Raw genomic sequence first — 27,529 nt, forward strand, 5'->3', positions numbered from 1 at the left:
AGCTGCTCACAGCAAACATCTCCAAAGTGGGAAGCACGGGCACTGGTCCCCGGGTGTCCCGTGGGGAGCAGTGCCGTGCCCTGTGGGAAGTGGGCCGGAGCTGTGTCTGCTGGTGTGGAGCAGCTGCAGATTTATTTAGAATGCTGTGGGCAGCATGTGGAGCTGCAGATAAACACACGGGAGGGGAGAACAGAAGCACCAACACTGAGGAGACGCTGCTGTGCAGGGAGGGCTGCGCTGAGCTGCAGCTATCGCAGCCACCAGCGGTGGGCCAGGGGCCAGGCTCCCCCCCCGCCACTCCCACATGGCTTTGCTCCATGTCCTGGGTGCCACGGGGACCTTCATGAGGTTGCCAAGGCATCAGCCTCTCACCCTGTTACCTGGTGCTGCCCAACCAGCAGGATGGCACCGTGAAAGGGGCTGTGACAGTGAGTGAAGTTGCCAGGTGGTGGTCAAGGCATTAACAGCTGGCTTGGGGTTGCCCATGGTGGAATTGGTGTGTGTTTTTTGTCTCCAGCACAGGAGCTGGTCCTGTTATTTGCCCCTGTGCTTGTATGAGCATGGGGCAGCCCCAGGCAGGAGCAGGGAAGCTGCTGGGGGCGGTGTGGCTGTGACACCATGGTCACCCTGGGCACAGAAGTGGCAGGGCCAGGGCAGCCCGGTGGATCTGCAGGTGGAGGAGCTGCCTCAGTGGATGGTGGGTCCCACCCTTGGGGCTTATCACACTTTGTGTGGAGCTCACACCTGTGGCAGAGCTTTGTCCAAATGATGTCCCTGGGCCTGGAGTCACCTGTCGCTCAGAAGTGTCCATGAGCATCTGGAACAGGTTGCCCAGAGAGGTTGCCCAGACTCCCCATCCCTGGCAGTGTCCAAGGCCAGGTTGGACAAGGCTTGGAGCAAGCTGGGATAGTGGCAGGTGTCCCTGCCTGTGGCAGGGGGTGGAATGAGCTGAGCTTTAAGGTCCCATTCAAACCATACTCCTCTGGGATTCTGTGATTCATCCAAGATCCTCACAGAGCTGCTGATGTCATTGCAAAGCCTCTCTTGGTGATTTTTGAGCAGTCTTGGGATTTCAAAGAGGTCCCAGCTGACTGGAAGTCAACCAACGTTGTCCTAATTTTCAAGAAGGGCAAGAAGGAGGACCCTAGAAACTACAGGCCTGTCGGTTTCACTTCATTGCCTGGTCAAACCAAGGGAGAGCATTATTCTGAGAAGTATTGAAAAACATCTGGAGGACAGTGTAGGCATTGGTCACAGCCAGCATGGCTTCATGAGGGGAAGTCCTGCTTATCAAACCTGATTTCCTTCTCTGACTGGGTAAATCCGCCTGGTTGATCAAGGGAAGCCAGGTGATGGAATCTTTACTGATTTCAGCAAAGCTTTTGATACTCTCTTTCACAGGATCCTTCTGGACAACCTGCCCAGCCCCCAGCCAGATAAACACATCATGTAATGGGTGAGAAACTGGGGGTCAGGCACAATGGGGACAGTGACTGGGGTGACATCAGACTGGTGACCTGTCACTGCAGGGCTTTGTCATTGCCCTGGGCTCTTCAGCATCCAATGACTTGGACACAGGACTGGAAGGAATATGAGGCAAGTTCACAGAGGATACGAAACCGGGAAGAGCTGTTGCCTCCCTCAGAGGCAGGGAGGCCCTGCAGAGAGACCTCAGCAAAACAGAGGACTGGGCCATCACCAACCGTGTGAAGTTCAACAAGAGAAAGTGCCAGCCAGATTCTTTACTGGGGATGGGGCAGCCCTGCTCCTGTGGGTGGAGCAGGCAACAAGAGGCTGCAGAGCAGCTGCAGGAAGGGACCTGGGGTCCTGGTCAGTGGATCTGAGTCAGCAGTGCCCTGGCAGCCAGGAGGGCCACCCGTGTCCTGGGGGACATCAGGGAGAGCATGGCCAGCCCGGCAAGGGAGGGGACTGTGCTGCTGTGCCCTGCACTGGGGCAGCCTCACCTCGAGTGCTGGAGCAGATTTGGGCACCACAATGTTAAAAAGACATGAAGCAGTTAGGGAGCATGCAATCCAAAGGAGGCCATGAGGATGGAGAAGGAGTCTGGAGGGAAAGCCATATGAGGAGCTGCTGAGGGCACTTTGTCTGTTCAGCCTGGAGGAGACTGGAAGAGACCTCATTGTGCTCTTCAACATCCTCCTGAAGGGCAGCAGAGAAGCAGGTACCAATCTCTTCCCTCTGGTGAGCAGTGATAGGACTTGAGGAAATGTCTGGAGCTGAGTCAGAGGAGGTTTAGGCTGTATATGAGAGGAAGGTTTTTCAGCCAGAGGTTGGTTGGGCACTGAACAGGCTGCCCAGGACAGTGGTCACAAGCCTGTCTGAGTTCAGGGAGTGTTCTGACAGCACCCTGAGACACAGGCTGGGGGTGTTGGGTTCCCTGTGCAAGGCCAGGAGTTGGATTCCATGATCCTTGTGGGTCCCTTCCAGCTCAGCCTATTCTATGATTCTGTAATTCTAGGTTGGACAGGGCCTGGAGCAGCCTGGGACAGTGGAAGCTGCCCCTGCCCATGCAGCTGGATGAGTTTTAAGGTCCCTCCCAAACCATTCTGTGCTTGCATGGTTCTGATTCACATCCCCTTGTGCTGACCCTGCAGGGTCACTGTGCTTCATGGGGACCAGTTATTCCCAATTTTCAATAATTCAGGTGCTCTCTGCTCAGTGTAACCCCATCTCCAAAAGGATTTCAGCCTGGGCAGCAGCTTGGTGCAAAAACTGCCCCAGAAGGGGCACATTGGGGTGTTGGAGCTGTGTGTGATGGGGGGCACAGCCCTGGGACCCCCTGCACTGGGAAGGGTGATAGACAGGAGCCTCAAACAGGAACCAGGTTTAGGGAGGAAGAAAGAAGAAGGAAGCTGAGCTAATTTAGCTGTCTTGGAGATGGATCATTTGCCACCCGTGAGCACCACAAGAGAGAAGGGTTTTGGACTGCAGAGTCTTTGTAAAAGGAAAAGGAAATCCAATAGCTGGCAGCTAAATGGTGTAAATCCAGACTAAAATTAATGGAATATCTGGTGTTTTTTATGGGAAGATAATTTGCCATTGGAAAAACTTGCTTAAAACCTGCAGATTTCTTCTCCTCCTTCTCTCTGGGCCAGCCAGAGTGGATGCAGAGCTCCAAGGGGATCCTTCAGCTGAGGCTGAGGGGGTGGGACCAGTGGTGTACTGAGCACGACATTTCCACTGCACCGAGTTTTCATTAAATAAAAGGCTTTTAAAAATGCAAAATGCTTCAAAATATGAACTTTGTTTGGGGAATTATTTGTAATGACTTAGAATATATCTTGTTTTCCATTTTAGTCACTGCTATTAATGTACTTACTATGCACCACTGTCATTGATAGTTAAGATAAAGTAACAAATTCAGGGGGTTTTTAAAGCTTCTTGCTAGCACTGTGTGAAAAATGTTGGTTTCATTTCAGATCAAACGCCACTGGTGTTTTAATGAAAAAGCAAGATCCTCTGATAAAGTAAACACTATTATTGGCCTATGTAAACAAATACTCAGTTTAAAAAGAAATTTTGTAAATCTGACCCACAACATTTCGGGATTAGCTGTTTTCCAGAACTCTTCTTAGTGGGAAAAAATTGAAAAGAACTACTTTTTGCTTTTTACTCTTGGAATAAAACCAAATTTCGAAATCCTGGTTTCCTGTGAACTGGAAACCGCTGGCTGGAACCAGGAGTAATGAACAAGCCACAGTCTGAGGAGGATTTACTGCCAGGAGTAGGTGCAGGGAGCACAGTGCTGCCCTGGCACTTTTTGGGGTGCCAGTGGGAACAGGAGGTCACAGGCATGGAGCAGTTTCACCTCTGCATCCAGGCCTGGCTCTTCAGTGATGGATGTGCTCAAGGCTGAGCTTTTCTTCCTTTGTCTTTGTTCAATGGAGTGAAAGTGGAGAAGGTGGAGATGCTCCTGGGGGGTTTGTGGCAGTGTGCTTGATTTTCTGGTGGGGAGAGGCACAGCAGAAGGACATGGTTACACCCATAGCTCTCCATTCCCATTCTGGGACCACCCTTGGCAGTGTCCAGAGCCACGTTGGATGGGGCTTGTAGCAACCTGAGGTAGTGGGAGGTGTCCCTGCCCATGGGTGGGTGGGACTGGATGGTCTTGAAGGTCTCTCCCAACCCCAACCATTCTGGGGCCCCTGGTGTGTATGGGATGCCACTTCCCAGCTTCCCTGCAAGCGCACTTGGCATCCCCAGGGCAAGTGCTGAAATCAGGGGCAGATTCCCATTGTCCCTGCAGGGCAGAGGGACAGAATGTCCCCTCTGGGCATGACCGTGGTCTCAGCTCAGAATCACTGGCCATGTGCTGCCCTGTGCAGTGTGTCCCACCACACTCCCCTCATGTCCAGCCTCGGTGTTTTGAGGCCTTTGGGCAGAATTTCTAAACTGCATTTCCTAAACTCAGGAATATTGTCCTGTTTTCTTAAACTGTCAGCCTTGGGTGTGGTGCAGAAAAATCCCTGTATTGCCATGAGCATGTGGCTGCAGACCTGGAGGAACAGAGAGTTGCCCAGACTCTGGAAGCCACTCATGGAAGTGTCCAAAAAAGACTTTTGAGCACTCCCTGGGAAGTGTTAAAGGAGTAGATGTGGTTATTAGAGACATGGTTTGGTGCAGAGCATGGCAGTGCTGCAGTAATGGTTGCACTCAATGATGTTAGCTGGCTTTTTGAACCATGATTCCAAGTGTCTGTCCCATTGATTTCTGATGGGGCTGGCTGGCACCTTCCCCTGCTCATGTTGGCCCAGATATTGGGGTGCCATAGCCTGAGCAGCCCCCAGTGCCATCAGTGGAGTTAAACCAACGTACAGCTATTGGGGATGAGAAGAACTCCAGTGCTGGAGCATCATGAGCTGCAGGAAGGGTGAGGAGGCTTTGCTGTTGCCTGGCTTAGCAGGACTTGTCTGTGCTGGTTGGTGGTAGCATCACCTGACCTATTTCAACCCAAATCATCTGGAAAACCAGCTTTAACAGTGGTTTAATTTTTTAGTACTTTTAAGTCCTAAAAGTGCTGTTCCTCCCCACATCCTACTGCATCTCAGAGGATTCTCCCTACTGTGCAAAGTGCTGAGAAAAAAAATGTCCTGCTTTTGGCAAAGGAAACTAGAAGGTGATGGAGGATCCCAGCTCAGGCTGCTCCTCATCTGCAGCAGTAGAACTGGGCTGAGGGTACCTGGATTTGGGATTGAGAGGAGGAAAACCCAGCTTGGCTGATGGATGGAAGAGTCCCCATTCATAGCAGGAGACATTGCCTGGGCTGGGCACCTTGAGGTCCCACCTCAAATCCTGGGGTCAGTTTTGGGCCCCTAATGAAAATTAAGACATGGAGGGGCTGGAGCGTGTCCAGGGAAGGGAGTGGAGCTGGGAAAGGGTCTGGAGCACCAGGAGCAGCTGAGAGAGCTGGGCAGGGGCTCAGCCTGGAGCAAAGGAGGCTCAGGGGGCCCTTGTGGCTCTGCACAGCTCCTGCCAGGAGGGGACAGCCGGGGGGGATTTGGGATCTGCTCCCAAGGAGCAAGAGACAGAACAAGAGGAAACAGCCTCAGGCTGTGCCAGGGGAGGTTTAGATTGGATATCAGGGAAAGTTCCTTCATGGGAAGGATGGTCAGGCATTGGCCCAGGGCAGTGGTGAAATCACCATCCCTGGAGATGGTAAAAAATGTGTAGATGTGGCACTTGTGAACAAGTAGTTCACAAGTGGTTTAATGATGGTTTAATGATGAACACATGATTTAATGATGAACATTGTTTGGTGCTGGGATGATGGTTGCACGTGATGATCTCGGAGGTCAGTTCCAACCTTAACATTTTTTGATTCCAAGATTCTGCATGGGGGCCAGGGAGCAGTGGGCAGTGGGTGGGGAGCAGTTGGGTGGAGGGACCAGTGCTTGGGTCCCCTGGCTGAGATGTGGCCAAAGGGCTCAGTGTGGGGTGGGCTGCAGCCCTGCAGCCCTGGGCTAGCCCCTCTCCACCTTTTTCCCTGTCTTCCATCTTCATCAGCAGCCAGTGACTCCTTGTTTCCTCTTCCTTCCACAGAGACACTGATGGACTCCACCACGGCGACAGCAGAGCTGGGCTGGACAGTGCATCCTCCCTCAGGGGTAAGGCATCACCTGGCGGGCACCTGCAGCTGCTCTGGGTCTCTTCTGCATGTGAATGTGGCAGGCTTGGCCCAGGAAATGTCAGGCATTGATGCAAAGTGCCTTGGCCATGTGGAAAGAGCACAGTTGAGGTTTCCAGTAGTTTTCTAGGAGATGATACTCCAAAAAATACCCCAGTGTTGGTGGGATGTAGTTCCCACCCGTGGTGCTAGAGGAATCACAGTCTCCATAGAGCATGCAGATACCTAAAACTGAGGAGAGGAAGAAACAATATGCCAAAGCCACCATCATTTGTCCCCAGTGCCCTCAGTTGTTATTCCATTGCCTGTCACTTGTAGCAGGATGAGGGCATTAGGCTCAGGTCCTGAGAGGACTGGCATCCCACAGGGAGATGTTTGCTGGCTCAGCAGAACTACCTGTCTTCCTTACCAGGGCCAGGTGTACCCTGAAACACGTTCAAAGACCACCCTGAAGAAACTCCTTTAGAGGAGAGCTTGGGCAGGGCAGTGCATCAGGTTCATCCCCCAGAGGGTGCAGGCACTGCCCAGGCTCCCAGGGAATGGGCACAGCCCCAGGAGCATTTGGGCAACGCTCCCAGGGATGCACAGGGTGGGATTGCTGGGGTGTCTGGGCAGGGCCAGGAGTGGGACTCAATGATTCCTGTGGGTCAGTTCCACCTCAGAACATTCTGTGACTCTGTGATTTCTGCACCCTTCTGCTCATGAGGGAAAACCAGAGTTGGAGCCACCTCTGTGTCCCACGTGGGGCATCAAGGTGCTTCAGAGCATCCTGCCCACCTCTGGCTGTGGTAACCAGCAGCAGCCACAGTGTCCAACCCTCCAGACTTGCCCCCTTGCACTTGGGTGGCCCAACCCAGCCTGGCCAAAGCCTGGAGATGCTTCCATGCCCGTGCATGGCAGTGGTGGCTCGGGCTCCATCCTGCCTTCCACCCACCCTGCAGGGGCTGGATGAAGACGTTTCTGTGGCCCTCACCCCCAGGCTGACAGCATGGCCCCGGTCTGAGCCGACTTGGCAGGAGAAAAGAGCGAGCCCCGAGCGGCCTTGTCTGGGAGATTAAACCGAGCCGTGCGGCGTGGCCGCGGTGCCGCGCCAGGCACGGGCGCTGCCCGTCACCATGAGAAAGGGCAGAGCTGCCTGGCCCCGCCAGTGCCCGCCGAGGGGGATGACGGGCACACAATGCAGGGGAGAAGAGGTCAAGTCTCTTTCTCTCGTGGCCCAGCCTTTCTTGTTTGCGGTGTTTCCATATGTGAAGCACGCCCTGCTCCCGCTCCCCAGCGCGGCCGTAATGAGGCCGGGGCCTGCTGGAAGCCTCTCCCCGGTTATTGTGCTGCTGCCTTCCTTTGAGCTCCCGGCATGTTAATTAGAGAGCCAAGAGAAAGGGAGAGGCTTCTAATTAAGCGTCGAGGAAGCGCAGGGGCTGGTGCACGGGGGTGACTTTCTCTCCCATCTGGGAAAAGGGAAGTCTGGAGGCAGCCACTCGCTGTGGCAGGGATGTGGGAGGATGCTGGGGGTGCCGAGCCTGGCCCCCAGGGTGCTCCCAGGTCCCCCATCAGGGTGGAGATGCCCCTCTGGACGGTGCCATGCAGTCCCAGGGGTTGGTGGGATCGCCTCCTGTCTCCACCTGTGAGCAGGGTCCTGAGGGGGGATATGGGCACATCATGTCCTGCTCTGGGTTCATCGTGGGTGACAGTTCTGCGGTGCCTTCATGGCCTCATGTCCACGGGCAGGACAAGGCAGTGCATCCCACTCAGAGGTGGCTGGTCAGGTTGGATGCAGCCAGCATCACCTGGAAGACAGAAGCTGCTGTGTGCTCCTTTTTGGGGATTATTACAGACCCCAAAGCCCAAACAGTTGCTTTTTGTCTGGCTCTGAAACTCTTGTGCCATTCGTATAGGTCCCCAAGCCCTGCCTCCATCTGCTGTGGATCCCAAGGCCTGGAGACCCTCATTCCACCATGTGCTGCTCCTGCCTGACCGAGGCTGAGCTCTCTGGGCTCGTGTCCTTACCCTCCCTGGGGGCTGGGCAGGTGTGGGTGGGGGTCCCTTGGTCTCAGTAGCTGCCAGGGTGGGAGTCTGGAGTGGTCCAGGTGAGGGAGAGCCACATCAGAGGCAGGGCAAGGGAAGGAATTGCTTCCACATGCCTTGTCCTTGATTCCCTCACTCCCCTCCCAGCCAGTGCCCTGAAAAGCAGGGAGATCCTGCAATTTTCCACTAACACACCAAATTTATTTCTGGAAAACAAAGCAAATCTGGCTGTGTTTTGCGAGGATGCTACTCTTGTCCCCCAGCCCTGGCAGCAGATTTACAGCTACTGCCAATCTGAAGTGGTTGGAGCTGTTGGGGATCTTCCCTGACAGCCTTCTGTTGGGCTGTGAGCCTTGATGTGCTAGGAGCAATCTGTCTCCCATCTCCTGAGCCTCTTTCCCCAGTCCTGGGTGCCCTTGTGAGGCCGTTTACAACCTGAGGGGCTGGGGATGCTCTGCTCCTGCAGGATTTTCCCTGGATTTGGTCCTGGCCCTGGTGCTGGATCTGGGCTGTGCTGCTGCCCTGCCCTGCCCTGGGTGTTGTGATCCTGCATCCAGGGCAGGGTTGTGCTTGGGGAGTAACATCCATGGGAAACAGCTCGGCTTCCACTTGAGCAGGTTTCTGAACAAATTCAGAAGGAGCAGTTCCAGCTGGCTGGGACTGTGCCACACGCCAGCAGGATTCTGGTCCCTGTTGCCAGCATCACACAGGTGCCCTGGGTGGGGATGGGACTGCAGGGAGATGCTCTGCTCTCTGGCAGGGGCTGGGCAGGAGGAGATGCTCTGTGAGCTGAGGGTTCTCCTCCCACAAAGACCCTTCCCTGTTGGTGCTCCCCGCAGAGGAGCAGTGGCCAGTTACAGGCTGCAGCTCATGCCCTGCATCTCCCTCTGAGATGTCCCCACCTTACATAGAATGGAGACAACAAGAACTGGAGGATTTGGGAAAAAACAGCCCGGGAAAAGGGCAGAGAGCTGGAGAAGGCCAGGTGATGTCACAGCAGCCCTGAGCTCTGAGGGGACCCAAGGGGACAGCTGGAGCTCTGTCAAGGGGGTTTAGACTGGATGTTAGGAAAGGTTCTTGCCCCAGAGGGTGCAGGCACTGCCCAAGCTCCCCAGGGAGTGGGCACAGCCCCAAGGCTGCCAGAGCTCCAGGAGTGTTTGGACACCACTCTCAAGCACAGGGTGGGATTGTTGGGGTGATTGTACAGGGCCATGAGGTTGACTTGATGATCCTTGTGGGTCCATTCCAGCTCTGGATGTTCTCTGTAACTCTACAGAGCTTCCTGCAGAGCTGGCAGAGTCAGTCAGCTGGGGAGAGCTGGGCAGAGCTTCCCATGGGGAAATCTGTCAGCTCTGAGCCGTCTTGCTGAGAAGGATATTGCTGTCATGGCACAGCTCATAGGCATGTCTGCATCCCAGAGGTCCAGTTCAGGACAGCTGGGGTTGGGACCTGAGCACACCTGCTGGAGGAGCTCCAAAGCATTTGATTGTCAAAGGGGCAGGGATGAGGGCTCCAGTGGGACTTACCCAGCACCTCCCTTTTTGGGAACACGGCAGGATTTGCCATGGTCCCATCCTGCCCCTGGGAGGAGGCCCTGGCTGCAGCCAGGCAGGAGGTTTTATGGCTTATGAGGAAGCAGGTCCTGTTGCCGTGTCTGTAACCATAGTGGCACTGGTGGCAATCCCTGTGTTCCTTTGCCAGAGGCACAGCAGTACAGTGCAGCCATGGGCACAGTCCCTATTAAAGCCATTTCTGCAGAGCAGTGGCCTTGCTGTCCCTCCAGGAGCAGAGAGGCTTGATCCTGAATGCAGGCATGGAGCATGGTGCTAGGGACAGCAAGGTGGCCTGAGGGGCCCCTTTGTCTGCACAGCGTGGAGCCTGCCTGGGGCACGGGGTGGGTCAAACCCTGCCCAGGCAGGTACAGGGCACCTGCAGCGGGTGCTGGGAGGAGGTGCTGGGCACTCTGGGACCGCCTGTGGGATGGGGTGGGCACAGAGAGGGGCAGCTGGGGCTGGCAGAGCCTGCGTGGCACATCGTGGGGATGGGAGGAGGCGAGCAGGGTGGGGAGCGCCCCTTCAGAGCAGCCCCTGACTGTGTGTGTGTGTGTCCTGCCCGCAGTGGGAAGAGGTGAGTGGGTACGATGAGAACATGAACACCATCCGCACCTACCAGGTGTGCAACGTCTTTGAGTCCAGCCAGAACAACTGGCTCCGCACCAAGTACATCCGCAGGCGAGGAGCACACCGCATCCACGTGGAGATGAAATTCTCTGTCCGGGACTGCAGCAGCATCCCAAATGTCCCAGGCTCCTGTAAGGAGACTTTTAACCTCTACTATTTCGAGTCGGACTTGGACTCGGCCACCAAGACTTTTCCTAACTGGATGGAGAATCCTTGGATGAAGGTGGACACGATCGCTGCTGACGAGAGCTTCTCACAGGTGGACTTAGGTGGACGGGTGATGAAGATCAACACCGAGGTGCGCAGCTTTGGGCCCGTCTCCAAGAACGGTTTCTACCTGGCCTTCCAGGACTATGGGGGCTGCATGTCCCTGATTGCCGTCCGTGTCTTCTACCGCAAATGTCCCCGTGTGATCCAGAACGGGGCTGTCTTCCAGGAAACCCTGTCGGGAGCGGAGAGCACCTCGCTGGTGGCAGCCAGGGGCACGTGCATTGCCAATGCGGAGGAGGTGGACGTGCCCATCAAGCTGTACTGCAACGGTGACGGCGAGTGGCTGGTGCCCATCGGCCGCTGCATGTGCCGCGCCGGCTACGAGTCCGTGGAGAACGGGACCGTCTGCAGAGGTAACCACGGGCTCTGCTCTGCTGGGGTTTGCATCTGGGATCTGCATGGACCAGAGGGAGGGAGCTCCTTGGGCAGGGGTGGCAGAGGGGCAGTGTGGAGGCTGACTCCTTCCCCAGCTGCTCATTTCCTACCCCAGGCTCATCTGTCCATTGCAGAGGTTGTCCATGACCTCCGGGTCCCCAGAGCCTCTGGGTTCAGGGCTGGCACCTGTTGCTGGTGCCTCTCCAGGTTTTGGAGGCTCACACGTGTGGTGTGTGTCACCAATCTGCAATTGCATCCCAAAATACTGGGGCTGTTACGTGTTGGTTTTGCTGTGTGCTTTGGCATGGGCTGAATCTCTTCTTGGAAGAGGGGAGTGGGAATGCAGGGTCCCAAAAGGGTGCAGTGGGAGGGAGCCAGTTGTCTACAGTGTTCTCCTGGTGTGTCTACAGTGTTTTCCTGGGGAGGTGCAAATGGCCCAGGGCAGGACATGGTCATGGCCTGTTCAGATCTGCCTGGCCCCTGCGCCCTCAACAGCCAGCGGTTTCCTGCCCTATAAATGTTCTGCCTCTGTAGATGTTCTCCTCCTCCATAGATATTCAGAGCAGACTCCGTGAGTGCCTGCTGAGCTCAGCTGAGCACCTTGGAGCCAGCCTGGTCCCAGGCCAGCAAGAGGCTCAGCACCCGCTCCCTGAGCTGATGTCTGTGCCCTGTCCAGTCAAACAAGGGCTTGGGAAAGTTCAGGAAGGAGCTCCTGGGGTTGCTGGGAGGGAGGTGGGAACCCCAGAGCTGTGTGATGGGCACCTGCAGCTGTGCCATGCACGGAGCAAACCACAGAGTTTGAAAACAGGATCTTTTTCCCCTGTCCTGGCTGAACCTCCAAATCCCTCTGTTGTTCCGATAGCATTGGCGCACTCCAAGCAGAGCCAGGGCTTCTGAGATCCATTACAGACACGTTGGTGGCCACTGTAGAGCCAAGGGAGGAGCTGTGTCTCCTCTCTTCTGGCTGTGAAGGGTTGGCCAGGTAGAACCAAAGCATTGGGAGGGCGCTGGTAGTGGGAGACAGACACACTGGAGAGGGGAATGGACAATCTGATTGTGCTCGGTAGGGACTGCAGGCTGTATGGTCCCCTTGGAGAGGGCTGCATGTCTGCTGCTGGTGGCTGGGCTGCTCATGCACCAAAATTCAGGTCCTGGTGTGCTGTGGGGATCATTTAATATCCATCATTTCAGCTACTCCATGCTTAGCCACTGAACGCCTCTTCCCACCGAGCTCGGGCAGATCAGGTGTCTTACAGCCTTAGCAGGGATGGGGATGGGGGCAGCAAGGAAGCGCTGCTGGAAACTGAGCCCGGCTAATCCCTGCCTCGAAGGGCAGACGGGGCTTTTACAACTCCCAAGTGAAGCATCCGTAGCAACACCAGAGAGCCCCAGTGATTCATGGCAGCTTTTCCGTCTCAGCCTGTTCGTTCCCGGAGCAGACCCAGCCCTGCACAGTGCTTTGCTCTGGTGCAGCCGGGGTTTCTCTCTCGGGGAGCTCCCGGTGCCGCTGCGGGCCCAGCCGAGGGACAGTCCCCCCTCAGGGACCGCTCCTGCAGAGCCTGTGCCGCAGGGCTGGGGGAGCAGAGCCGGCAGGAGCGGGGGCCGAGGCGGGGCAAGGAGGGAGAGGCCGGTCCTCCTTTGTCTGGGCTGCAGCAGCAGCAGCAGCAGCAGCAGCAGGATTTTGGGAGGTCCGGTACCTCGGCAGCTGTTCCTGCAGCCGGTGCTGGCGAGCGCCGGCCCCGCGCTCCCCGCCCTCATTAATCACGCGGTGGCCGCCAGCCCATCGTCTCCATGGGGCAGCTGGCTCGGGGCTGCCTCCCCTTCCCCTTCCCCTTCCCCTTCCCCTTCCCCTTCCCCTTCCCCTTCCTATTCCTTTCTCCCCCTCTTCTTTTCTTTCCCTTTCCCTTCAGTCTTTGCCTTTGCCTTCTCCGTTCCTTCTTTCCCTTGCCCTTCTCACGTGGGGTGCAGTCAGGGCTGGATGGCACCCCAGGATTGTGCCCCTCCATTTTTCCCTGGCAGCCCCCAGAAGAGGAGGGGGGACTGGGAGGAGAGCCAGACACAGAGTTGGCAGGACAGCCATGGAATCCCCGTGCTCTCCCCTCCCAGCCCTCCCAGTGAGCCGCACAAAGGGCTGGGGAGGGGCTGCTCGCACAGCTCTGCTCGGGAAGGACCTGCGGGATGTGTCCCTGCAGGATGTGTCCTTATGGGATGTGTCCCTGTGGGATGTGTCCCTGCGGGATGTGTCCTTATGGGATGTGTCCCTGTGGGATGTGTCCCTGTGGGATGTGTCCCTGCGGGATGTGTCCCTGCATCCCCGCTCTGCTCGGGAAGGACCTGTGGTCTGTGTCCCTGAGGTCTGTGTCCCTGTGGGCTGTGTCCCTGTGGGGTGTGTCCCTGCGGGATGTGTCGCTGTGGGATGTGTCCCTGTGGGATGTGTCCCTGCGGGATGTGTCCTTTTGGGATGTCACCCGGCGGGATGTGTCCCTGTGGGATGTGTCCCTGCGGGATGTGTCCCTGCATCCCCGCTCTGCTCGGGAAGGACCTGCGGGATGTGTCCCTGTGGGCTGTGTCCCTTTTGGGACATGTCCCTGCATCCCCGCCGTCCTCCCGCCGGGTCCCTGCCCCGCTCCCTGCGGAGGCAGCGGTGGAGCCGCCTGGCTTGGGGGACTCACTCCTACATGTGGCTGGCAGGTTTGCTCGTGTTTCCAGGGGTGGGAGGGAATCTGGGCCCCTTTCCAGAAGCAAAACAATAGCAAATCTGAGCTGGCTTTGGGGGTGAGGTTCTCTCACACACTCAGGCGCCCAAACAGGACGTGGCAGGGAGCGTGGGGGGCCAGGGCCTGCTCCACCAAAGGGTCCAGGTGCAGAAGGGCATCCCAAGGAATGGACAACCCCTGTGTGTAGCTGGAAGGAGTTGCTCATTTTCTCCGCTGGGTTTTTCATCTGGCTAATAGCACGGCAGCCTGCTCGCGGCAGTGTGCACAAGGGATATTTATGGAGGAAGTTCATGCATCTAACAGCTTAAGCTCTTCTAAGCTCGCAGCCCCAGCACAAAAGGATTTGGGGGCAGTTAACAATTCAGTGTGGTTAAGAGATTTTCATTTGGCTGGGCTGGCTTGCCGCTCCTGCAGGCCCTGCAAGGGGCTGGCTGCCGCTCCTCGCTGCGAGGGGCTGCACACAGCCCAGCCCCGTCCTCCCCGCTTCACCTTCTGCTCCCTGCCTGCTTTTCTCTCTCCATCTCCCTGTTCTTTGTCTGCGCCTCCCCCTCCTCTCCCCTCCCCTCCCTCCCATGCAGCACATCGAGCGTTTCTCCCTCTGCCTCCCGTGCCCATTGGCTCCGCTCAGGCACGGCAGGGGCAGAGCCATTGTGTGCCCTTGGGCTGGCTGGACAGAGCATGGACACTGCCTGCACGGTCCTGCTGCTCAGGGACAGGGCATGGACACTGCCTGCACGGCTGTGCTGCTCAGGGACAGGGCATGGACACTGCCTGCACGGCTGTGGGCTCAGGGACAGAGCATGGACACTGCCTGCACGGCTGTGGGGATCAGGGACAGAGCATGGACACTGCCTGCACGGCTGTGCTGCTCAGGGACAGAGCATGGACACTGCCTGCACGGCTGTGGGCTCAGGGACAGAGCATGGACACTGCCTGCATGGCTGTGGGGATCAGGGACAGAGCATGGACACTGCCTGCACGGCTGTGGGCTCAGGGACAGAGCATGGACACTGCCTGCACGGCTGTGCTGCTCAGGGACAGGGCATGGACACTGCCTGCATGGCTCAGGGACAGGGCATGGACACTGCCTGCACAGCTGTGGGCTCAGGGACAGGGCATGGACACTGCCTGCACGGCTGTGGGGATCAGGGACAGAGCATGGACACTGCCTGCACGGCTGTGCTGCTCAGGGACAGAGCATGGACACTGCCTGCACGGCTGTGCTGCTCAGGGACAGAGCATGGACACTGCCTGCACGGCTGTGGGCTCAGGGACAGGGCATGGACACTGCCTGCACGGCTGTGGGGATCAGGGACAGAGCATGGACACTGCCTGCACGGCTGTGCTGCTCAGGGACAGAGCATGGACACTGCCTGCATGGCTCAGGGACAGAGCATGGACACTGCCTGCATGGCTGTGGGCTCAGGGACAGGGCATGGACACTGCCTGCACGGCTGTGGGCTCAGGGACAGGGCATGGACACTGCCTGCATGGCTCAGGGACAGGGCATGGACACTGCCTGCACGGCTGTGGGCTCAGGGACAGGGCATGGACACTGCCTGCACGGCTGTGCTGCTCAGGTACAGCAGCTGATGGCTGCTGCTCCCAGCCCTTCATCCCCTCTGCAGCTCCTCTCCATCACAGCAGGGCATCTCTGGTCCCTGCCTTCTCTTTGTTGCGCTCCTGCAGCACTGAGCACCGGGAGTCCTGGTCTTGCTGGGGTGGCAAGGGATGGTTTTGCCCTGCTGGTGGTGACACTCTCTGGCTGTCAGAGACATCTGGTGTCATCCCTTGGGGTCACAGGCCTTTCTGAGGAGGAGAGGAGCTGCTGAGCTGATGGGAAGAGGAGAAACCAAGTGAGATTCAGGCTGGCAGCTGTCTTCTCCTTGGACTCTTCTCTGTTCTCTGCCCCTCTACTCTGCTTTTGTGAGACCCTCCTGCAATGCTGCCTCCAGCTTTGGGGTCCCCAACATTTTTTTAGCAGGATGTGGAGCTGCTGGAGTGAGTCCAGAGGAGGCCACAGAGATGTCATGAGGGCTGGAGCTCCTCTGCTCTGCAGCCAGGGCTGGGAGAGCTGGGGGTGTTCACCTGGAGAAGGCTCGAGGGAGAGCTCAAAGCCCCTTGCAGGGCCTGAAGGGGCTTCAGGAGAGCTGGAAAGGGACAGGGGACAGGGGATGGAGGGACAGGACACAGGGAATGGCTCCCAGTGCCAGAGGGCAGGAACAGATGGTATATTTGGGAGGCATTTCTGGCTGTGAGGCTAGTGAGGCCCTGGCACAGGTGCCCAGAGCAGCTGTGGCTGCCCCTGGATCCCTGGCAGTGCCCAAGGCCAGGCTGGATGGGGCTTGGAGCAGCCTGGGACAGTGGCAGGGGTGGGACTGGATGGGCTTTAAGGTCCCTTCAACTGAAACCATTCTGGGATTCTCTGATTTTGCAGCTTAAGGTGGAGCTGGCCCTCTCCTGAGGGGAGCCCCAGGGCTCAGCAGGGCCCCCTTCTCTGCCATGGGTTTGATGCCCAGGGCAGCAGATCTGCCACACACTGTGTGTGTGACATGGGCCCAGGTGTGACCAGCACGTGTGACAAGGACCCCGAGCCATCCCTCTGGCACAGAGGGTGGGAAGCAGCCAAGCTGTACTTGGGATTTGGAGAGGGCCAAGTATGTGCTGAGGGCTGAGAGCAGCTTCCTGATGTGCTGGAGCACGGCCTGTCCGAGCTGTGTCACAGCCACAGCCCATGAGGACGTGATGTTTTCCTGATAAAGGCTATTTATGGCTCTGGGCCTGTTTCGGGTCTGGGCCTCCTCTGATAGTGCTGGGCCCAGCCAGTAAATTGTGAGGCTCGTGGGGTAATCGAGTTCTTCCAGGAAGCATTCCTGGTTGATCTGGAGCAGATACAGCCAATTGTTCTGGAAATGTTTCCAGAGGCAGAGAACTGCCCGTTAAATGCTTCCAGAGGCTGTGCCTGCTTTCTTACTCTGCTGGGCCTGGCACTCAGAGAGCTCCAACCATGGCCACACCTCTGTGCTCTCTGTGCCTGTTTGAGGGTAATCTTTGGCCCCTGCTCCTCTGGTAAGGTTTTCAGCCAACTTTTTTGGCTCTCCCCAGCTCTTGGCACTGCTTTAGCCTTTCCCTTGGCAGATGCAGTTCCCCACATACAGACTGCTCGTGGCAGTCAGCTGCGTGCCAGAGGGGATGCTGAGATTCCCTCTGCCTGCATCCCCCTTTGTTTAACCACTTTGGCAATGGCATTTCTCTGGGTGCTTTTGGAGGATCCTTGTCCTTTCTTGTGGGACTGGAGGAACTGGGGCTGCATCCTTGTCCCTGCAGGTGTGATTTGACACGTTTGCACTGAAATGCACATTCCTTGCCTGTGCCCATTTCCCCAGGGACTGCTGTATCAGGAACCCATCATTCTCAGTATTTACCACTGCACAGCTTCCATGTCAACAGCTAACTTTATTGGGAACACTTTGGGCTTTCTCCTGGGTCATTGATAAAAATGTTAAACAGCCCAGAGGCACGAACCACATTTGTTGGCTGCAGCAGGAGCAGCCCCGCTCAGATCTCCGGCCGTGCCGGGTCTGCCTGCCAAGTTTTAATTCATCGAGGATGTCCCATGGTGTCGGTGGAGCCACTGATTTCAGAATCAAAATATCCCTGTGTTAGCCAGGGAAAGGCTCTGCAGAGGTTTGGGTGGGTGACATTAATGCCATTACCCCCCAGTCAATCTTGTAATTGCATCAAAAACCCCTACAAGGCTAATTTGCCTTAATCTGTTTTCCCTGAGTGCACACAGGTTGGCACTACTATCCCTGCCTTCCTTTAATCCCTCACTGACCCAGTCCTGGAGCTGTCACAGCCTTATTTGACTGGTACTGATGTTGCAACCCTAAAATAGCCACAACCGCCTCATTTAGCAAATAGCTTTTTCCTCCATCTCAGAAACATCCTGCTGCCTCACGGCGTGTGGAAAGTGAGCATGAGTGTGCCCCAGCCCATCACCTGCACCCCCTTAGGTGGGTGCTGCCCTGACAGGCTGATTTAGCAATGTTTAACTTTAGTGGCTGCTATTTAACATCTTGAGTTACTGCTGGAATGGAAAGTATTCCACCATCATCCTCAAAGATGATTACATCACCTGGCTCCTTCCCAAGTACAAAACAGGAATTTGTCTGCCTTTTCTGCAGGCTTGTTGACAATTTGAATGCTCCCAGCCGGCCGGGGCTCGGTGGCATTGTTGGATTCTGCTTTTGGGGCTTCTCCCTCTCCTCCCTCTCTGTCTGGGAAGCAAGAATACAGGGGCTTTCTTTCCATGGCTTTGATTCTTCTTGCTGACCTCTCCATGTTGTGAGTCCAATTAGGGCTGTGGTGGAGGCTGCAGCTGCTCACTGGGAGCCACTCCACACCTGCCTGCTGCTTGTCCTGTGCACATTCCTGTTGGAGTTTGGGCTTTGGCAGGTTGGAACAGGACCCGGGGGAGCTTGGCAGAGCAAGGGGGTGTCAGGGGGGTTGAGGCATTGATTTGCTGGTGGTGTGAAGCCCCAAGAAATGCTGATCTCACAGGGAGGGTCACACATGGTCCAGGAGTGAGGCAAAAGGTGTGCTCCCAGAGGAGGGAGATGGACCACTCACCTGGCATAGGAAATGCAGCTTCTGAGGAACTGCACATACCAGGGAAACAAAGGAAATGAGAGTTCCTTTCTCATTTTGCTTTCAAGACAAGGAATGGACTGAGATCTTCCACAGAAGTATTTTCTCTGCAGAGAAATGGAGCAGATGAGGTTTTTGAGGACATGAGAGTGGATTTTGAGCAGCAGGAGGTTGCAGAGCTCTCCCAGCCCTGCTGTGATGGTGCAGGAAAGACCTCAGCAGGATGCATGAGGTGATCTGGGAGGAGCCCATGGGAGACCAGAGGGGACCAGCCTCTTCTCATTTATCACTGTGGGCAGGTCAGAAATCCCTCGGGCTGGAGGGAAGGATGAAGATCTCAGGTCCAGCAAAGCCCTGAGGGAAATGATGGCCATTGCTCAGAGAAATGGTGGAGCTTTGCATTGCTACTGTCTGCCTCAGCTGCTGCTGCCCGGAGCCTTTGCCCCAGCCCCTCCATGCTCTGCTCAAGGTGTCACAGTGGTTTGGGTTGGAAGGGACCTTGGAGATCCCACAGAGCTGTGGGATGGGCTCTGCCCCCCTTCCCCTCCTGGGATGGGCTCCTCCCTCCATCCCCCTGTGCTGGGATCAGCGAGGGATGTGGGGAGGGCAGTGAGAGCAGAGCTGGGGCTGCTGTCCCCTCTGTCCCTCTGGGGCACAGGGACACCCAGTGACACGTGGAGCTGATGTGTACCCGGGAGAAAATCTCCCCCTGATTTATTTTTACAGATGAAACAGCATTTTGGATCAAACACCACATTCCTGGTGCTGCTACACCCATGTGAGCAGGGAATAGCAGCTCTGGCAGCATCGTGTGCTGGTGCTGTGGGAGAGCAGCATTTATTCATTTATTCCTCTCTCCTTCCTTGGCCTCCCTTTCCCCCCTCCCCCCTTTTTTGGTTTTTTTCTTTTTTTTTTCCTGAGAAAAGTGGTAAACATTAATAGGAGCTGGAATGAATAGCTGGGATTCAGGCCCAGGATTCCAGGATTTTAACTCATTATTGCCATAAAATGAAGGGAATGTAGTTTTTTGCCATTAGTTTTTTTTCCTTTGATTGATTGAAAGCTCTCAGACATCTTGGGGGGGAAGGAGGATTTTTCCTTGAACTCCTCACAGTGCTGGATTTTTATGGGGCAAGAGGAGAATATTCTTCATCATATGTAACTTGAGGAAGATTGGAGAAAATACTGCTTTTGAGGATTTTTTCCTTTTTCATTTGAATTTTTTCAGCAAGCTGGGCCAAAGCCAAGAGATTGTGTTGTACATTTAATTTTGGGAAATACCCTCTGACGTTCTCTGCACTGATTTAAAGTTTTTCTGATGTCAGATGAGTCAGATGTGCTCAGTTAGAGCACAGCTCTTTGATTTTAGCCACACTAGGTGAAAACCTTACAGAGAATTTAATCTATAAACCATGATTAGCTTAATTAGCTCCAAGGAAACTTGTTATTGTTCCCCTTATGCCTTAGAAACATAATCTGTCACTGGGAAGTGCACAGAAAAGTCCCCATAAAGGTTGGGAAATTGAATCAAAGTGTTCATAGCTCATACAATGGCTCTGCTAACACAGACCAAACTTCAAGCAAGGTTTAATTAGGTTTGGCCAAGGAAAATACACTTTTACTGTCATGATCTGAAGGAGACCTTAAGTTTGGTGATGCTGCTCTGGGATGCCCAGTCCTTGTGTGGGTGGTTGGAACTTAAACACCTCCTGCCCTCCCCTCCAGACCCTTCCCCATCCTTGAGGACCTGTGGATGCTCCCCAAGAGCTTAAACACAAGAGGCTCTGACCCACATCCTGTGCAGGAGTTTTCCTCCCACAGGGCAGCAGCCCCTGCCCACCTGGCTTGAATGCTTCTGCTGGAGTCCAGGTGGTGGGAAAGTGCCTGAAGGGCCAGGGAAGCTGTAGTTTGTAGGATGGCAGGTCCTAGATGGAAAATGGGGAACTTTCCTGCATGAACAGGAGGGTGGAAGTCATTGAGTCTGGAAAGCAGCCTGGGAGGGGGAGGCAGGAAAAGGTTGTGGTCTGGCACCCAAAAGGGGACCTGTGTGAACACATTGTGACAACCTGTGAAGCCTTTCCAGGTTTCTGCAGCAAGATCTTTAAAATCTGAGATTTCTTCTCCTCAGCATGTTGAAATGACACCTGCCAAGGAGTTGGCATCCTCACGAGTCCTTAGAGGTAACCCAGAGATTTTGGCTCTGCTCCTTGTGTCAGAAACCAGAGAGACCTTAGCAGAAACTGATGTTTTCACTTGGCCAGGGGGAGTTTTGGTGCTTGAGTGTGTGGTTCTGCCCCCCAGGCACTTGGACTGGCCCCCAGCTCCGTGAGGGGCTGTGGGTACCACAGTGATGCTGCAGCAGCAGCCAGGGATGGGCATCCCTGCACCCTGAGGTGAGGGCCCCTTGGACATCCACAGGCTGGGAATAACTCCCATGACCAAATTCCAACTGCATTTGGAGGGAATATCTTCAGGATTTGGGCAGTTTTCATCAATGACAGCCTCCTACTTTTAGAGTCTGTTGGCACTTTCAGGCTGTTGGCACTTCTGGAGCTCACAGAGCCCCTGTGTTCAAACCATTGTTAAGGCTGAAACCACAGCCAGCAATTTCCTTCCAAAACATTGTGATCCCCAGAGTCCTGTGGTTGTTACACCCGCAGCTGGGCAGGAGCAGGAGCAGAGTGAACAATAAATGCTCTTGTGAGAAAGGGCTCATCATTCAAATGCCAAAATGCCCAAACCCTCCAGGTTTGTCAGAGTTCCAGTGCAGCCTGAGGTGGGGCCCATGGAGCAGGCCAGCACTCTTGCTTTGCTCCCCATGGCATTTCTCCCAGCCTGGATGGCTTTGGAAAAGATTGTGGTGGCTTCTGAAGTGGCTGCAGGAGCAGCAGGGAGCACACTCCATGGGATGCCCCACATCTGCCTTTCTGTGGCCCAGGCTCTCCAGGAGGCTCCAGGGGGAGGCAGGAAGGGGCTGTGCAGCATCAGGGCCATGCTGGGCAGCAGGGAGGGGTTTCCATCCCACTGCTCCTCTTTGTGCCCTCAGGACAGCCCTTACTGGGCAGGGGGTCTGCATCCCCTGGGACATGCAGGATGGATGATGGATGGATGGATGGATGGATGGATGGATGGATGGATGGATGGATGGATGATGGATGGATGGATGGATGGATGGATGGATGGATGGAGGGATGGATGGATGATGGATGGATGGATGGATGGATGGATGGGGGATGGATGGATGATGGATGGATGGATGGATGGATGGATGGATGGATGGATGGATGATGGATGGATGGATGGATGGATGGATAGATGGATGGATGGAGGGATGGATGGATGATGGATGGATGGATGATGGATGGATGGATGGATGGATGGATGGATGATGGATGGATGATGGATGGATGGATGATGGATGGATGGATGGATGGATGGATGGATGGATGGATGGGAGATGGATGGATGGGAGATGGATGGATGGATGGATGGATGGATGGATGGAGGGATGATGGATGGATGGATGGATGGATGATGGATGGATGGATGGATGGGAGATGGATGGATGGATGGATGGATGGATGGATGGATGGATGGAGGGATGATGGATGGATGGATGGGGGATGGATGGATGATGGATGGATGGATGGATGGATGGATGGATGGATGGGGCAGGGGCTGCAGGCATTAGCCCCAAGTGCCCATGTCTGTGGAACAGGCAGGATGCAGGACATTGCTGGCCATCAGACCCCTAACCTGGAATTTCTGAGGGGTTGGTCTCCCTCCTGAGACATTTCAATGGAAACCAACTGTTTTTCCTGAGCCTTTCTCTGCCCCTTTCCCTCCCCTTCCTTTCACCTTATCCCTCATGTCATGTACTGGTGACAGCTCTGCAGTGTCTGTCCGTATTGCTGTCACCACAGAGGATCCCAGAGGATTATTTTGGCAGATTCCCTGTTCACTCCCACCTGGATGGTTTGGGATCCTACAGAACCACCTTTGGCTCTCAGAGATCTCAAGGAAGGAGGAGGAGGAGGTGATTCCTCAGGCTGCCCAGGCAGTGGATGCTGGAGCTCCCTCATTCCAGCCATCACCCAGAGGGTTCCCAGAGCTGGGTGATGGCTCAGGAGGGTTTGTCCCAGTGGGCGAACCCTCTGCTGCAGGCCTTTCCTTGCAGCACGGTGAGCAAAAGGAATTCTGAGCCTTTCAGTGCATCTGTGCAGCCTCATTAATAAAACAGAATGAGGAAAAGGGAGAAAACAGGATTGGAAGAATTTGGGGAATGACTCATTCCCAGAGAACCTTCTCATTCCCCTTTCCCTGCAGTGCACCCCAGTGATGGATTAAAGCCTGCCTTCCTTTGCCCTTGCAGGGCTGTTTGTCCTGGGGTGGGGACAGTGAGCACTGCCCAGGTACCATCATCTGCCTCAGGTGGTGTTTTACTCTCAGTTTACACCCTGGGAGTGAACCTGGGGCACCAACTGAGGAATAAGAGACGAGGGAGGTGTTGTAGGAAAAGTAATCTCCAGATTTTCTCCAGTTTGCTTTTCCATCCAGGCAAATCCCAGCCTCAGGACCTTCCTGGAGCATGTCCAGAGAAAGGAATAGAGCTGGGAAAGGTCTGGAGCATGAGTCTGATTAGGAGAGGCTGAGGGAGCTGGGAAGGGGGTCAGCCTGGAGCAAAGGAGGCTCAGGAGGGCCCTTGTGGCTCTGCACAACCCTGACAGGAGGGGACAGCCAGGGAAGGTCAGGCTGTGCTCCCAGGGAATGAAGGACAGGACAAGAGGAACCAGCCTCAGGCTGTGCCAGGGCAGATTTAGTTGGGTTTTGGGAAATTTCTTTATGGAAAGGGTGGTCAGGCATTGGCACAGGCTGCCCAGGGCAGTTGTGGAGCTCCCATCCCTAGGGGTGTTTAAACAGCAGCTGGATGTGGCACTTGGGGACATGTTTGGTGGGGATCTGACCGAGCTGGGTTAATGACTGGGCTCCAGGATCTTGGAGGGCTTTTCCAGCCACAGGGATTCTATAAAAGGAAATGGCAGGAGGCTCTGCTTCACCCTCAGCCAGTGCTTGGTGTTCCTGCTTTCCAAAGGGGATTATGAAGCGGGAGAGGAATGTCACTCTGCCTGGTGCTCACTCACGTTGTCACCATGTGGAGGGCTAATCTGGAAACAGAGTGACAAATCTGAGCGTGTGGATCTTCATGATACCCTATAATTAGAACTGGTCTTTTTTTTTTTTTTTTTTTTTTTCCTTCTTCTTGAAAGTTTTGCTGTCTGGCACAGATGGAAGTGATCCCAGTTTGTTTTTGTGTCTCTTGAATTAGAGCATGGCTGCTCTTTCCAGGATTTCCCAGGCAAAAATATTCACATGGGGACCTGCCCAGCAGGCAGGGGGGATCCTCTGGGACGTGATTTTGGGGGTATTTGGCTCTCTGCACCTTTGCAGAGGCCGTGGTAGGGATTTATCCTTGTCCAAGGGCTGGTTTCCAGCACTTCCAGGTGCAGGGCAGACATGGAGTGGGTGAGGGCACAGCATGAAGGGGACACGTGGGAAAACACTTGGAGCAGAGTGTGCAGAGCTGGGCTGAGGGTTCCGACCTCTGCTTCAAACCCAGGTGGAGGTTTGCTGCTCAGTCCTGCCTAAAGAGTCCTGGGGTGGTTTGGGTTGAAGGGGCCTTAAACAACCTCATCCAGTGCTCCCCCTGCCATGGGAAGGGGCTCCTTGCCTTGGTAATCTCCAGCACACCTTCCCTGTCCCAGGTAATCCCTAACACACCTTCCCTGTCCCAGGTAATCTCCAGCACACTTTCTCTGTCCCAGGTAATCTCCAACATGCCCTTCCCTGTCCCAGGTAATCTCTAACACACCTTCCCTGTCCCAGGTAATCTCTAACACACCTTCCCTGTCCCAGGTTGCTCCAAGCTCCACCCAGCCTGGCCTTGGACACTTGCAGGGATGGGGCCCTGCAGCTTGTCTGGGCAGACAAGAAGAGAGGCAGTGCTGTTTCTCTGGCAGCAGATTCCCTCCCTCCATCCCAGCTTTCCTGACCCCAGGGCTCAGTGGGGCTGTGGGGGAGCTCAGGAGGGGCTGCCAAGCCAGGGGTGGGGGAGCAAGACACATGGGACCACCAAAGCTGCACCAGAGCGACTGTTTCATGCATTTTGGGGGTGCCTCCCCCATGATGGGGTTTCCATGGAAACCAGAGTAGTGATTTCCTGCATGCCGATGTGCTGGAAGGCCAAAAGCAAAGGTGGGAGGGAGGAAGCAGAGGATGGTGGGCAGCAAGCCCTCCCTGGGGATGGAGGAGAGGAGGCAAGGAGGACATTTTGCTACCCTGAGCTTCAGGGAGATGTTGTGACCCCCTGGTGCTCAAAGCGTGGCTGGGAGCGAGGGCTGGCCCTGCAAGGGCTCTGTGGGGGCAGCATCCCTGTTGGTGGGGGTCTGGTGGGTGTCAGCTCAGGCTGTGGAGCCCAACCTGAGCTTGCAAGGATGCAGCACCGTGACAGAGCTCCATGGCAGCCCAGGGAGCTCACTAATAAGCAGGATTCATTAATTAGCCCAGGAGCAGCAGCAGCAGCAGCGCTCTTGGTGTCTGGTCTGCGGCCTGGCTGTGTGCACTGGGGGGAACCAGGATAGGGCTGAGAGCCCAGCAGGGCTGAGGTGGCATCCCTGGACTCAGACACGTGCAGCCAGGTGCCCCAGGAGGGTGGGATGCCTCAGGCAGCTGCTGGGTCCCCACACGGGCACATCTGGCCCACATCTGGTGCCAGGCACAGGGTTTGCAGGGGTCCCAGGTATTAAACACTGATGGCTGCCTGCATCCTCCTTGGGTGCGGGTGTGCCCTCCTCTCGTGCCCTGCAGGTGTGTGGCACTGCCCTGGCACTGCTGCAGTGCAGCCCAGGGTGAGGTGCCCCTGTCCCCACTGTCACCGCTGCCTTTGAACCCCGGCCGGGTTGCGGCTGCAGCGGCACTGAGTGCTGGAGCTGCTAGCAGACTGGAAATGTCTTTTGTCAAAGCTTGAGATGCCTCCAACCTCCTTTAATTAAAGACAATTACTGCTTTCAGCCCCTCTTCACAGCTCAGCTGGGTTGTTTGCAAACACACAGCTGCGGGAGGCTTTGTGCCCCTCTCCCAGCCCCGCTTCCCTGGAGACGCACAGAGGTTTCTTTATGATCAGCCTGAGGCTGGCGAGCAGCGAGGAGAGGAGGGGGCGTCCCGGCCTCCTGGGGCGGCTCGTGGTGCAGCCTGGAGCAGCCCTGCCCGCTCCTGTCCAGCTTTTTGTGCCAAACCTTCGTCTGCTGGACGGCGGCTCTGCCGGAGGCGTGGAGGGACTGGGGGGAGTGGAATGGACGTGGCTGGGCTGCCGAGGAGGAGCCTCTTGCCTGAGAGCCACAGCTCTCAATGCGGGCTTTTAACAGCTCTGCTGGGTTAGCATGACTGGGTTATTCATGACTGGGTTAGCATGACTGGGTTAGCCATGACTGGGTTAGCCATGACTGGGTTAGCCATGGCTGGGTTAGCTGTGACTGGGTTAGCCATGACTGGGTTATTCATGACTGGGTTAGCCATGGCTGGGTTAGCCATGACTGGGTTAGCCATGACTAAGTTAGCCATGACTGGGTTAGCATGACTGGGTTAGCCATGACCAGGTTAGCATGACTGGGTTAGCCATGGCTGGGTTAGCCATGACTGGGTTATTCATGACTGGGTTATTCATGACTGGGTTAGCCATGGCTGGGTTAGCTGTGACTGGGTTAGCCATGACTGGGTTAGCATGACCGGGTTAGCCATGACCGGGTTAGCCATGACTGGGTTAGCCATGACTGCACAGCCTTCCTGCAGGAGCTGCATGGCCAACCCAAATCTGGGCTTCCTCACCCCAAACACACTTGAGTAAAAACAATCTGAACCCCCTGTAAGCAGTAACCCCCTTTCTGGGCTTGAATAACTCAGAGGCAGCCAAAGGGAGCTCGAGCAAAGTTTCCAAAGCAGTCAGGGCTGGCAGGAGAACAAGCAGCATCACTGCAGCCCTCTGGGATGCTGTTTCCAAAAATACGAGCGCGGCGTGCGGGGCTGTCTGGAGCCCCGAGCTGCCAAGGCCGTGCCTTCTCCCTTTCCAGGTGCTAATGGTGTCCTCGGGGAGGGACAGGGAGCGGGGAGGCCTCTGCCTGCCTTGGAAGCGTTTGGTTGTTAAATGTGAATGGTAAGTGCTCAGCCTTGGGGCTCAGGGGAGCCAAGATCCTTTTTGAGCCTCTAACAGCCTGACACTGCTCTGTCTTCTCAAATTCATTCTGCAGCTCCGAGTCCCTGGAGAGCACTAATCACTGGGCTGAGCATGAAGGGAAACATACCCCTCAAATGGGAAGCCCAGAAGCTCTTTCCCCTTAAACAGCCTCTCTGTGGACATCTTTGATCTGTTTTGGGGTGGTTTCTTATTCCACAGAAGGCTCTGGCAGGCCAGCAGAGGACTGGAGCCTCCTAGGACAGGTTAAGTGTTTGTGCAGGTTTAAATGTGTTTAGCACAGGGGGTGTGTGGGCAGGGTCAGGCACACAGTGCAGGGCTGAGGACCTGGGCTCCAGAGATCTGCTGCTGTGGTCATGTCTGAGATGCTGAGGTGACAGGGACACGGTCCATGGTCCATAGTGTGACACCACAGGATGCTGAGGGCCACAGTCTGCTCCTCAGTGTGACATTAGGGGAAACTGGGGTTCAGGGACAGAGTTCATGGCTCATAGTGGGATATCATGGGATGCTGGGGTCTCAGGAGCACAGTCCATGGTTCATCAGGGAATGCTGGGGGTCTGGGGATACAGGCTGCACTCCATAGTGTGACATCATGGGATGCTGGGGTTCCAGGGACAGAGCCCAGGTTCCTCAGTGCAGTTTCCACAGTGCTGAGGGTCCTGCTGCTCTCCTGGGAGATGGCATCTCTCCCTTGCTCTGCAGTCTCTGCTTGGCAGCCCCTTCACTTTCAGTTCCAGGTGTTGGCACTGTTGATGTGGCTCACCAGGAGCTGTGTGTGGGGTGGAGTGTGGACATCCACCAGCTTGTGTCTCCTGGGAAGCTGCTGGCTGCAGCTCTTGGCAGCTGGAGGTCCCAGGGGTGCCAAGCAGTTGGTCTGGGCAGAGCCAGAAACATCCAGGAGGTGTCCAAGGGAGAGGTC

At 55.7% G+C, this 27,529-nt stretch overlaps 1 protein-coding gene across 3 annotated transcripts in view; it reads left to right on the forward strand.

Moving 5' to 3' along the window:
• The window catches only part of EPHB2 (EPH receptor B2), a 133,640-nt gene that overhangs the window by 33,848 nt on the left and 72,263 nt on the right, over window positions 1-27,529 (forward strand). For all 3 annotated transcript variants that reach the window (XM_054294496.1, XM_054294497.1, XM_054294498.1), the window contains exons 2-3: window positions 6,061-6,125; window positions 10,289-10,973. In XM_054294496.1, coding sequence (XP_054150471.1) covers window positions 6,061-6,125; window positions 10,289-10,973 — 750 coding nt within the window. The remainder of the gene's footprint in view (window positions 1-6,060; window positions 6,126-10,288; window positions 10,974-27,529) is intronic.

The sequence above is a fragment of the Melozone crissalis genome, unplaced genomic scaffold, assembly GCF_028551555.1.
Source record: "Melozone crissalis strain CALT ecotype California unplaced genomic scaffold, PUWL_Pcris_2 ptg000251l_1, whole genome shotgun sequence".
Taxonomy (NCBI): Eukaryota; Metazoa; Chordata; class Aves; order Passeriformes; family Passerellidae; genus Melozone; species Melozone crissalis.